We start from the raw sequence: 11,923 nt of genomic DNA on the forward strand, positions 1-11,923 counted from the left end.
GGGCAGCCCCGGCGCAGGCGCTGCGGCTGCGCTCCGCCATGTCGGACAACATGGCGGCGGCCGCAGCCTCCCCGCAGCCGCAGGCGGGCCCGGGGCAGGCGGCGGCGGAGGCGGAGGGCGGCAGCCCGCGCGGCGGCGGCGGGGACGGCGAGGCCGAGGCGGAGGAGTTCGGGTGCCCGGCGCACTGCTCCGACCTGGCCTGGCGGCAGAACGAGCAGCGCCGCCACGGCCTCTATTGCGACATCACTCTGGCCTTCGGCGGCGGGCGGCCCGGGGCGGCCCGCGAGTACCGGGCGCACCGCTCCGTGCTGGCCGGCGCCACCGAGTACTTCACTCCGCTCTTCTCGGGGGGCTTCGCGGAGTCGCGCCTGGACCGCGTGGAGCTGCAGAAGTGGAGCTCGGAGGGCGGCCCCGACCCCGACACGGTGGAGGCCGTTATCGGCTTCATGTACACCGGCAGCATCCGCGTCAGCCCCGGCAACGTCCACGAGGTGCTGGAGATGGCCGACAGGTGAGGGGGGCCGGGGGCTGGCGGCGGCCGGGCCGGCGGCGGGGGCCGCGGCATCACCTCTGTGCCTTCGCCCCGCAGGTTCCTGCTGAGCCGCCTGAAGGACTTCTGCGGAGAGTTCCTGAAGAAGAAGCTGAACCTCTCCAACTGCGTGGCCGTGCACAGCCTGGCGCACATGTACTCCCTGAGCCAGCTGGCCCTGAAAGCCCAGGACATGATCCGCAGGAACTTCCACAAGATCATCCAGGACGAGGAGTTCTACACCCTGCCCTTCCACCTGGTCAGGGACTGGCTCTCGGACTCGGAGATCACAGTGGACTCCGAGGAGGTCCTCTTCGAGACGGTGCTGAAGTGGGTGCAGAAGAACCCCGAGGAGAGGGAGCAGTACTTCGAGGAGCTCTTCAGGCTGCTGAGGCTGTCCCAGATGAAGCCGACCTACCTGACCCGGCAGGTGAAGGCCGAGCGGCTGGTGGCCGGCAGCGAGGGCTGCGCGCGGCTGGTGGCGGAGGCGGTGGAGAGCCACGCCCTGCGCTGCGAGCAGCTGCGCCAGGGCAGCCCCCAGCCCCCCAGCTGCCCCCCGGCCCTGCTGCCGCGCGGCGGGCAGAACATGGACGTGATCATGGTGGTGGGGGGCGTGTCGGAGGGGGGCGACTACCTGAGCGAGTGCGTGGGGTACTTCATCGAGGAGGATCGCTGGGTCAACCTGCCCCACATCCACAACCACCTGGACGGCCACGCCGTGGTCGTCACCGACTCCTACGTCTACGTGGCCGGCTCCATGGAGCCCGGCTTCGCCAAGACCGTGGAGAGGTACAACCCCAACAGGAACTACTGGGAGCAGGTCTCCAACCTGGTCATCAGGAAGCACTCCTTCGGCCTGGCCGAGGTCAGGGGCAACCTGTACAGCATCGGGGGCCACGGCAACTTCAGCCCCGGCTTCAAGGACGTGGCCATCTACAGCCCCGAGAGGGACAAGTGGCTGACGCTGGAGGCGGCGCCCAAGATCCTGCGCGACGTCAAGGCGGCCTCGGTGGAGGACAGGTTCGTCTACATCGCCGCCCGCACGCCCGTGGACAGCGACAGCGAGGACGGGCTCCGCGCCGTCTTCGTCCGCTTCGACACCGAGACCAGGCAGTGGCAGGACGTGGAGTCCCTGCCCCTCATCGACAACTACTGCTGCTTCCAGATGTCCGTGGCCGACACCAACTTCTACCACACGGCCTCCTGCTGCCCCAAGAGCTACCCCATAGACAACGAGGAGGCCAAGGCCAAGATCTCGGGCAGGGCCTCGGAGGAGATCCTGGAGAGCCTGCCCCCCGAGGTGCTCAGCATCGAGGGCGCGGCCATCTGCTACTACAAGGACGACGTCTTCATCATCGGCGGCTGGAAGAACAGCGACGACACCGACAAGCAGTACCGCAAGGAGGCCTACCGCTACTGCGCCGAGCGGAAGCGCTGGATGCTGCTGCCCCCCATGCCGCAGCCCCGCTGCAGGGCCACCGCCTGCCACGTCAGGATCCCCTTCCGCAGCCTGCAGGGCACCCAGCGCTACCCCATGCCGCAGAACCTGATGTGGCAGAAGGATCGGATCCGGCAGATGCAGGAGAGGCAGCTGCAGGAGATCCAGCGGCACAGCCTGAGCCTGCGCCGGGCGCCGCGCTCCCAGATCGAGTGCTAGCCGCCGCCGCCGCCCCGGCGGCCTTCCTCTGTCCCTGCAGGCCTGAGGCCGGGGCTTGCCTGGGGCCCAGGGGCTGGGCGCGGGTCCGGCAGCGTCGGCGGTGCCCGGAGGGCAGCCCGGCAGGGGCTGTGCCACCCCTCGCGGAACGTGGAGTCTGTTACTGCTCTCTTCAGGGCTTTGTTTTCGAGGGCTCTGTGGAGTCGGCCCCTGGAGGTGCTGTGTGCAGCAGCAGAGGTCTCTGCCTCAGCCCTGGGGGCTGCAGCTGTGTGCCCAGGAGCACCTCTTTGATTTGCACTTCTCGACATTCCTTGGCGCCTCCTCCTCCGGCTCACGGCTGCTGGGCGCTGCTGTGCTTGGCTTTCCCAGGCTGCAGGCAGGTGCAGGAGTTGTGTGTGGAAAGCAAAGCACAATCTCTGGGGGAGGGTATTCTGGGATGTTTCTCTGTGTGTGACGTTCTGTGTGTCGCAGAGGCTGCGGAGCCTGGCTGCCCGTGGGGGCCGGGCGCAGCAGCAGGCCCCTGGGGAAGCAGAGAGCTGCAGGCAGGGGATTGGTTTTGTTTCAGGTTGCTTTGTCTTTGGCCTGGGTCAGAAGCAGCTGCCAAAGGGAGGGAGAACATCTGAGCAGCTGCCCAGCAGCACGGGCTGGGCCCTGCTGGCTGTGAGCAGGAGATTGGCTCTCAGCAGAAGACTGAAACCTGAGCTGCTTGCAGACCCCTCTGGGGTGCTGCACACCTTTGATGCACGTGAGGAGATGTCCAGGAGGGCCCCTGGGAGCCTCCTTGACAATCAGCACCTTTGGTGGCCCTGCCTGTGCTGCAGTGCTCCTCACACCAGCACTTGGTGTCCTCCTGCAGCTCTCAGTCTCTATCCCCTGGGCTCCCCCAGGTCCTGTGGCAGCGAGGCTGAAGCTGAGGCCTTTTGAGGTGGGTTCTGTGTGACCCTCTTGGCTCAGCTTTGCTTACTGCTCTGCTCCTGAGGAGCAGGACCTGGGAGGTTCCTTCTGGAGTGTCACCACTTCAGGGAGTTGTCCTGCTGCAGACTCAGTGCATCCTCCACCTCCCTCCCTTCCTTCCTGTGCCCTTCCCTGCCATGCAGCCTGACCCAGGAGCTTAGGGAGGGAGCAGGGCCCAGGGTGTTGCCCAGGCAGATGCTGCAGGATCTGTTGCTGCCTTTGGCCCTCTGATGGCTTGTGGTGGATTGCTGTGGGCAGCATCCTTGCAGAAGAACTTAACCAGCTTGGGTCTTTGTTTTGCAGAGGTTTCTCTGACACTTTCCCATCCTGCAGGCAGCCCAGGTCAGAGCTGAGACCCTGGGTAAGTCCTCCAAGCACCCAGTGTGAAGGTTTCTGTGCTGTGTCCATCCCTGGCAGCCCCCTTGGCACTTTGGATGGCAGTGACTTGGCTTTTTGTAACCATAACCCAACCTTAACAGAGCCACTTGGGAGCCCCTAACAGCTTAACTCTCCCTGTACTCACCCCTGGGAACCCTGCCTGGTGCTCCTTGCCTGCTGGGGGGTGCAGGGCTGGCCTGGAGCAGGAGGGGAGCTGCTGCTGCTCAGGAGGGACTGCTCCCCATCAGCTGCTGCTGGCCTGCAGCAGAGCTGGGCCCATGGGCAGGGCTGGCTGTGCAGGGGGGCAGGAGCCTGGCAGCTCTGTGTGGCTGTGGCTGGGTCAGTGCCAGCCAGACCCCAGCCTGCAGCCAGTCAGCATCAGGAGGCTGACTTCAGGCCTTCCTCAGCTCGCTGCAGGTGCAGTTCTCCTCCTCCTCATGACAGTCACCCCTGGACCTGCACAGAGCATGTGCCACACCATGCATGCTTCACCTGCAGGGCACCTCCTGCCTGCAGGGCACCTCCTGCCTGCAGGGCACCTCCTGCCTGGTCCTCGTGCTCCTCTCCAGGTGTGTGCAGGACATCTCTGGTGCTGAGCCCCCTCCTCAGCCCTGCTGAGCCCCCCTCAGCCTGCTGGCTCTCTGTGTGTCTGACAAACTCCTGCAGCTCGCAGGAGCCCACTGCAGCGCTGCAGGGCAGCTTTCCAGCATGCCCTGTGCCCAGCTGTGCCAGGCTCTGCTGCCCACTGCAGCGTTTGCTGTTCGCCCTGCCAGCTCTGAAGCTCAGCTGCAGCCTCACAGGGTGGTCACAAATCCACTCCCAGGCTGCAGCTCTGGGTTGGTTGTCTGGTGGCATCCAAAAGTCAGCTTGAAATGAGGAGTTTGTGGCTTGGGTTTGCTGCCAGCTGTGCCCATGCTCTGTGAGGGCACAAACCAGAGCTGCCCTGTGGCATTCCTGAGGGGGTCTGAGCAAAGAGCTGCTGTGGAGGCCCCATCCCATGTGCAGAGTTCCCTGGAGCCCACCCACGGGCAGGCACTGCTGGGGGGGTCTGTGCTGCTGTGACCTTGGTAGCTGTGCCCTGCTGGTGCAGCTGCAGGGGGTGGCAGGGCAGGCAGCACTCCGGTGCCCACCCCAGCTGTGTGTGTGTGCTCCAGGCTGGGCAGCAGCCCTGCTGTGTGTGCTGGAACTGCACTGTGCTGAAGTCTCTTGTCAGAGGTGAATTAATGCAAATAAACCTCCTCTATTTCTCTAGCAGTCTGTGGGCCCTTGGCTGGGGGGCTGGGGGGCTGGGGGGCCGGGGCTGGCACACCCCTGGGGCTGGCACACCCCTGGGGCTGGCACACCCCTGGGGCTGGCACACCCCTGGGGCTGTTTCTTGGGTTTGCTTTCAGTACTCTGTGCAGTGGAAGTGTAGCCCAGGGGGAGCAGAGCTGTGGAGGCAGTGGGGGAGGACTTGATGCTCACAGAGGTCTGGGGGGGTTCAGCTGTACCTGGAGGTGCTTCGACAGCTTCCTCGGCGAGCAGCTGAGCAAAGCAGGGACACAAACCGCGGGGCAGGCTCCGTGCTGCACGGCCTGGGAGCGGCGGCAGCGGCGCAGCGCTGAGCAAAGCCTCAGCTCTCCTCTGCCCTCCGAGCTGCTTCTGCTCTGGAGCAGCTGCAGACATCCCCCTGCTGTCGCAGGCGCAGCGGGGTGAGGCTGCTCTCAGAGGGCTGTGGGGAAGGGAAGCCCCCAGCCCGGCCTCTGGGCGCCCCCCGGGCCCCACGGCACAGCTGGTACCAGGGTCTGGATGAGTTCTCTGCCCGAGGAGGTGCCAGGGCCCCGGGGAGCTGCTGGATGATCCTTGTCTCTGCACTGGGGGGGCCAGCACAGGCTGCCCGCGGGGTCCGGGGGTGCTCCGGAAGGAGCTTTCTCCTCTTCCCCTTCTCCTTCCTGGCTCGCAGCGAGCTGCAGCTAACGCAGCCGGCCGGGGCCGCCTCCCGCACCCCCGGGCACCCCCTGGGCGCTCTCGGGCACAGCCGGGCACCCTCCAGCCCCCTCTGGGGGTCCTGCGGGCACCCCCGCTGCGGTCCGCAGCAGCTCCCGGCGCCGTCCGGGGCTCCCCCGGGCCGCTCCCGGCGCCGCCCCTGGCTCCTCCCCGCGCCGCCTCCTCCCGCGGCTGCGCGGCCCCGGCTCGGCCATACCGGGACGGGAGCGGAGCGGAGCGGCATGGTGAGAGCGGGGCTGGGGCCGGCCCCGAGCTTGTGCCGGGCTGGAGGGGGAAGGTCCTGGGGAGCATAGCGGGGGGGGGGGGCACGGTCCTGAGGGGCAGGGTCCTGGGCAGCACTGCGGGGGCTGGAGGGTGTTGGTCCCCCCGGGAAGGGAGCTCGGAGGGGTCCCGGGGGGGTCACTGAACCAGGGCCCTCTGCCCGCAGGTGCCCGAGCTGCAGAAGGCCACGGTCCGCATCCAGCGGCCGGAGCGGGTCAGGGGCATCCTCCGTGCCATGAAGGAGCAGGGCAGGAGCAAGCTGCAGGTACTGCTCCGCCTTGCCCCTGGCTGCGGTGCCAGCTGGGACCAGATGGCTGCATCGCTGCCGTGCTCGGTGCTCGCCTTCAGCCGCCTCTCACCGTCCTCATCCTCGCAGCCGTGCCGGGCTCGCAGGGCAGCAGCCCCGGGGCTGGGGCAGCGCCGCGCTGGCTCTCTCCCTGCCGAGCCTTTTCCTTCCCTGTTATGCGAACTACGAACCGGGAGCCGGCCCCGAACACCCCCGCGGCAGCAGGGCGGCAGGATTGAGCCGTGGGGTGCTGATGAGGAGGGCTGGGAGGGTGCTGGCCCTCGGACGCTGCCTCACCTGCGAGGTGCCCGTGCTGGGTACTGCTGGCGAGGGCAGCGCCGGGGTCACAGGATCACAGATCTGGGGGGGTCGGAAGGGACCTCTGGAGGCCGGCACAGGTTCGCTCCTCTCGCTCCCTCAGGTCATTTCTGACTTCGACATGACCCTGAGCAGGTTCCTGTGCAACGGCCGCCGCTGCCCTACCTCCCACGGTGAGCGCCGGGGGAGGTTTCCCGGGTTCCAGTCTCAGCCTCTGCGGCTGCTCTCTGTCCTTTGCCCAGCCTCACCACTCCCTGCAGCCCCAGGGCGCAGCGCTTGCAGCAGCAGCTGCTGGCCCCCGGGCAGCCCGGGGCTGTGGGAGCTGCTCCCTGGTGTTGGAGCTGCGCTGCAGGAGCTCCCCCCTGGGGTGCAAGCTGCTCCCTCCTGCCCTGCCAGGGCTGGCTCCTGGTCTTGCTGCCCCCTTCAGTCCTCACATCCTGCAGCTTGCTGCCACTGTGAGCTGTGGGTGCTGCGGGTTTGCAGTGGGAGCTGCTGAGCCACACACAGCTTGTTCTGGGGCAGAGCTGCTGCTGGAGCTGCAGGGCAGCTGCTGGTGGAAGGGCTCTGTGTTGCTGGGCTCCAGCACTGCTGCTCTGTGCTCTTTGCAGGCATCCTGGACAGCAGCAGAGTTGTCAGTGAGGATGGCAAGCAGAAGGTGAGTGCTGGATTGTGCAGCTCTGCTGCTTGGTTCTGTGCTTCTCATCCCTGCCCCCCTGGGTGTGTGACAGCTCTCCAAGCTCACCAAGAGTGGGGCAAGTGTCCAGGCTGTATCTCAGCCACTGCTGAGGGCAGGAGAAGCTAAAAGGACAATGGAATTTGCCTGCTTCCCTGGGGAGCTTCCCCACCCCATGGGGAGGGAGGTTGGAGCTGGCCCTGTGGCTCTGAGGCAAGGTGAGGGGCAGCAGGCTGCTGGGATCTGCAGGCTGGCTCAGGGTCCAGGTGCTGCATGCTTGGTTGGCCTCAGGAAGGGTGAAGCTCTGCAGGGCTTTGGGAGCAGCTCTCTGTTGGTTGCTCTGCTGGGATGTTCACTCTGCCTCCTCCTCCCCTGCATGCTGCAGCTGAAGGAGCTGCTGCACCACTACTACCCCATCGAGATTGATCCCAACAGGACCCTGGAGGAGAAGCAGCCTCTGATGGTGGAGTGGTGAGTGAGGGGCTCCTGGGGTGAGTGAGGGGCTCCTGGGGTGGCCTGCACCTTGCCCTGGTAGTTTCCTGTCCCCAGAGACCGCAGGACCCAAGGCTTGAGCTGCCCCTGGGCTGGGCAGCAGCACCCAGAGGCTTTGGTAGTTGTTCTCCTGGCTGCTCCCTCTGCTGCCTCTCCCAGGTGGACCAGGGCCCATGAGCTGCTGTCCCAGCAGAAGATCCAGAGGGATGACATAGCTCAGATCGTCAGGGAGTCAGGAGTGATGCTGAGGTAGGCCCTGCCCTGCAGCCTGGCAGATGCCAGCCTCCTGCCTGCCTTCCTTCCTGGCTCTGAGCTCTAACTCTGAGAGGGCTGCAAATCAGCACCAGGAGCTGCACCCACAGCTTGCTCCTGGCTGCTGCCCTCCCCTGGCCCTTCCTGCTCAGCAACCACTTCCACCTCCCCTGAGCCCTGGCAAGGAGCAGCCCCAAGGATGGGTGATGGGCAGAGCTCCCTGTGTGCAGGACAGGCTCGGGGGGCAGCTCCCCACTGCCAGCCCCTGGAACTGCTTGGGACTCACCCAGGCCCTTGGCTCAGCCCCAAACTGCACCCATGGCACAGAAGTATTGTGCTAAAACTTGCCCTTAAAGCTGCCCTTGGCAGAGGTGGTCCTGGACCAGCTCAGGTTTGAATGTGCTGCCAGGCTCAGAGAGGAGATGATGCTCTCTGCCTGGCTCTCCATGAGCCCAGGCTCCCCTTGTGCCCTGGCAGCCTGAGGCTGCTGCACATCAGCCTCAGCCCCTCCTGCCCCACTGCAGCCCTCTAGCAGCCTGCAGCACCTGGCTGGGGCGGGCAGGGGTAGGCAGGGGCAGGCAGCACCTGGCTGGGGCGGGCAGGGGTAGGCAGGGGCAGGCAGCACCTGGCTGGGGCGGGCAGGGGTAGGCAGGGGCGGGCAGCACCTGGCTGGGGCGGGCAGGGGTAGGCAGGGGCGAGCAGCACCTGGCTGGGGCGGGCAGGGGTAGGCAGGGGTGGGCAGCACCTGGCTGGGGCGGGCAGGGGTAGGCAGGGGCGGGCAGCACCTGGCTGGGGCGGGCAGGATGTGTTTGGGAGGTGCTGGGCCTGTTCCTCGTGCCCTCTGCATGTCCCTCTGCAGCTCCTGCTGGGTCCCTGCTCCCAGGAGGGCTCTGGGGTTCTGCCCCCATGCCCCTTGCCGGTGCCACCCCAGGCTCCTGCCCTGGCCCTGTGCTGGGCAGGCGCCGGAGCCTGGCGGCCGGGCTGCCCCCGCGGGCGCCTGGCTGTGCCGGGGGCTGGCGCTGCCCAGCCCTGCAGCGGTGCCTCCTGCCCTAGGGATGGCTTTGGTGAGCTGTTTGGGCAGCTGCAGCAGCAGGAGGTTCCTCTCTTCATCTTCTCTGCGGGCGTGGGGGACGTGGTGCAGGAGGTGCTTCGCCAGGCCGGCGTCCTCCACCCCAACGTCCGAGTGGTCTCCAACTACATGGACTTCGACGAGCAGGTGAGAGGCTCTGCCCAGCCTGGCTGCTGGGCACGGGAGGGAGGGAGGGCTGCAGGGGGTGCCACAGGCACCGCTGGGCCAGGCGCTGCCCCGTGGCAGCTTGGAGTGCCGCAGCTGCCCCTGGGTCGTGGGGAGGCTCCGGGCGCTGGCGGTGACCTCCTGCTCCATTTCCTCGCCCTTCAGAGTTGCTCTTCGGTGGCAGAAGGGGCAGTGCCATCCCTGCCAGCGCTGGGTGCTGGGGGAGGAAGGAGTTAAGAGGCTGCAGAGGTCTCTAGCTGTCCTCTGGAGCAGCCTGAGAAGCTCCAGTGCAGGGCTGCAGGGCTCCCACTGAGGCTCTGTTCCTGGGGGGGTAGTTGGGACAGTGCTCAGAGCATGGCACTGGGGCAGCCCTGCCCCCTGCCCTGCCCTGCCTGGGGCTCCCTGGCTGTGGCTGTTGGTGGCCCCTGACCAGCTCCTGGGCACCACAGAGCCCTGACCAAGAGCTCCAGGAGCTGCATTCTTTGGGAGGGACTTGCCCTGCAAGGGGGGCTTGGGACTGCCTCTGGGTGCTTCGTGGCTGCTGGGGTGCCAGAGCCCTTGGACTGTCTGAGATGGGAGCTGGTGGCCTGTGGGCATCTGGGCACCCTCCCCTCTGCCAGAAGGGTGCTGAGGCTGTGGCTCAGGCTGGGGCCCTGCTGCAGGTCAGTGTCCTGCTGCACAGGGAGTCCTCACACGCTTCAAGGCACCTCTCATCCACACCTACAACAAGAACAACAGTGTGCTGCAGGGCACAGGCTACTTCCAGCAGCTCAGCACCAGGACCAGCATCATCCTGCTGGGGGACTCCATGGGCGACCTGACCATGGCAGACGGAGTGCCCACGGTGGAGAACATCCTCAAGATTGGCTTCCTCAACGACAAGGTAGGGCAGGAGCATCGTCCTGGTCCCTGCCAGCCTCCCCCAGGTGTGAGGCCTGGCAGGGGGCAGCTGCCAGGTGCTGGAGGGGCTGCAGGAGATGCAGATGAGCCCCTGGGGGGGTGTGGAGGGAGCTGGGGGTGCGCCCTGAGCTCCTGCTGCACCTGGGGCAGTGCCAGGGTGGTTGCTGAGCCCTCCCTGGGGCAGCAGCAGACGCTGCAAGGGCTGTGGGTGCAGCATCTTCACTCCCAGTGCTGTCCCCTCTCTGTGGCCCTTCTGCCCTGTGCTGGTGGCGCTGCTGCAGGTGGAGGAGCAGAGGGGGAGGTACCTGGAGGCCTTTGACATCGTGCTGGAGAGCGACGAGACGCTGGAGGTGGTCAACGGCATCCTGCGCTACATCCTGAGCCAGACCTGAGCCGGCAGGGCCCAGCGCCAGCCCTGCCCCCAGCAGGACCTGCCCTGCCCAGGGCAGCACTGGCAGGGATCCCTGCTCCCTGCTGGGCAGGGCTGCTGCCCTGCTTCTCCCTTCAGTCAGCCCTGGAGCTGGGGGCTGAGGTGGAGGAGCCTCCTCCCCTCCCTCCTCAGCTCTGTTCTGTTTTCCTGGTTCTGTCTTACCCTGTCGGCTTGGTCCTGGGCTCTGGAGGCCTCTCTGGAGTGCTGGGAGGGGAGCTCTGAGTGCCCTGAGTTGGCACAGGGCAGGGTCAGGCCCCTCCAAGGGAAAGCTTTCATGTCCCCTGCTGCGAGTTCTGGTGGCAGCAGGAGCTGGCACTGGTGCCAGGCTGAGCCCTGCTGGGGCTCTCTGGGGGCTGCTGCTGTGGTGTGGCCCAGCACAGGGCTCCAGCCCCTGCCCTGCCCCCTTGGGCCAGGGTGGATGTGCCCAGGCTGGTGAGGTCTGGGCTGCTCTGGCTCCAGCTCCATGTTGTGGGAGCTCAGGTCCTGATCTTGAGATTAAACTTGGTTAAAGCTGGCTCAGGACTGCTGGGTGCTGGCACCGGGGAGCTGAGGCTGGAGCTGCTCCCTCCTGGCACTGCCCCCCAGCCCTGGGTGCCCCCCAGCCCTGGGTGCCCCCCAGCCCTGGGTCTCCCTCAGGGCTGGAGCAGGATCCCTCTGTGCTGCAGGCTCCCAGGAGCAGAGTTGGTTTGGCTCTCTCCTGCCCCAGCCAGCAGGTGCCAGAGCCTGGGGTGCCCGCGGGCACCAGCACAGTTGAGGCTTGTGTGCAGGGCACTGCCTGGGCATGCAGGAAGGCTTCGTGGCAGGAGGAGCTGACAGGGAGGCACAGCCTGGGAACCCAGCAGAGATTCTTTATTTGGGGTGAAGGCAGAGTCTGGGGGGGCTGCTCTGAGCCCTTGCCCTGCTCTTTGGTCTCTGCACCACTCGGTGCAGAAGCTCCCAGAGCTGGTGGGAGGTGATGGAGCCCTGCTGGGCACAGCTGGCACACCTGAGGGCACAGCTGGTTCCTCAGCTGCATCTGGGCAGCACAGTGGGGCTGGGTTTTGTGGCACTGGGGGGGTGGGGAGGAGTCTGCTCCCTGAGGGCCTGGGGGGGGTGAGGTCTCTCTCTTCCCTCCCCAGCTGGCACAAGGGGGTGCCCAGGTCCCAGCTCTGCTGCCCTGGGGGTCCCAGGCTGGATGCCTGTGGGGTGCTGGGGTTCTGCCCTGGGACCCTGAGCACCCCCCAGCCTCCTGCCCCTGGGGAGGCCGGGCCAGCAGCAGGGATGGGCACAGAAGGCTTCCCCTCAGCTCTCCCCTCTAAGATCCTGAACTACAAAATGCTGCTGGGGGGAGGGAAGCTGCCCCCAGCCCTGGGAAGCAGCAGGAGGAGGCTGGGGGAGGTAGCTTGGGGGGGGGATGGGGGGGGGGGGTGCAGTCACTGGCTGAGGAGGAAGGGGCTGGGGGGATGCCAAGGCCTCAGCCCTTCCATGGGGAGCTGAGAGCAGAGGGTGGCAGCAGGGTCTGGCAGCAGAGCAGGTGCCCAGGGTCTGCCCCTGGCATCCTTGGTCCTGCTCTGGGGGGGGGTGTGCTGCTGTGCCC

The 11,923-nt window shown here is 66.7% G+C and overlaps 2 protein-coding genes across 2 annotated transcripts; both read left to right on the forward strand.

Annotated features, from left to right (window-relative positions):
• The first annotated feature begins 34 nt into the window (after positions 1-34).
• On the forward strand, positions 35-2,197 carry KLHL11 (kelch like family member 11). The gene is made up of 2 exons (XM_054176736.1): positions 35-511; positions 590-2,197. Exons 1-2 carry the CDS (start codon positions 39-41, stop codon positions 2,184-2,186), a joined length of 2,070 nt encoding a protein of 689 aa, XP_054032711.1. The 5' UTR covers positions 35-38; the 3' UTR covers positions 2,187-2,197.
• Positions 2,198-2,922: 725 nt separating this feature from the next.
• NT5C3B (5'-nucleotidase, cytosolic IIIB) lies at positions 2,923-10,309 on the forward strand. Its single transcript, XM_054176593.1, has 10 exons — positions 2,923-2,928; positions 5,458-5,725; positions 5,906-6,027; positions 6,470-6,539; positions 6,975-7,021; positions 7,425-7,510; positions 7,691-7,780; positions 8,837-8,999; positions 9,700-9,900; positions 10,199-10,309. The coding sequence occupies exons 1-10, from the start codon at positions 2,923-2,925 to the stop codon at positions 10,307-10,309; spliced, it is 1,164 nt and encodes a 387-aa protein (XP_054032568.1).
• The last annotated feature ends 1,614 nt before the right edge of the window (positions 10,310-11,923 follow it).

The sequence above is a fragment of the Dryobates pubescens genome, chromosome 36 (genome assembly GCF_014839835.1).
Source record: "Dryobates pubescens isolate bDryPub1 chromosome 36, bDryPub1.pri, whole genome shotgun sequence".
Classification (NCBI taxonomy): domain Eukaryota; kingdom Metazoa; phylum Chordata; class Aves; order Piciformes; family Picidae; genus Dryobates; species Dryobates pubescens.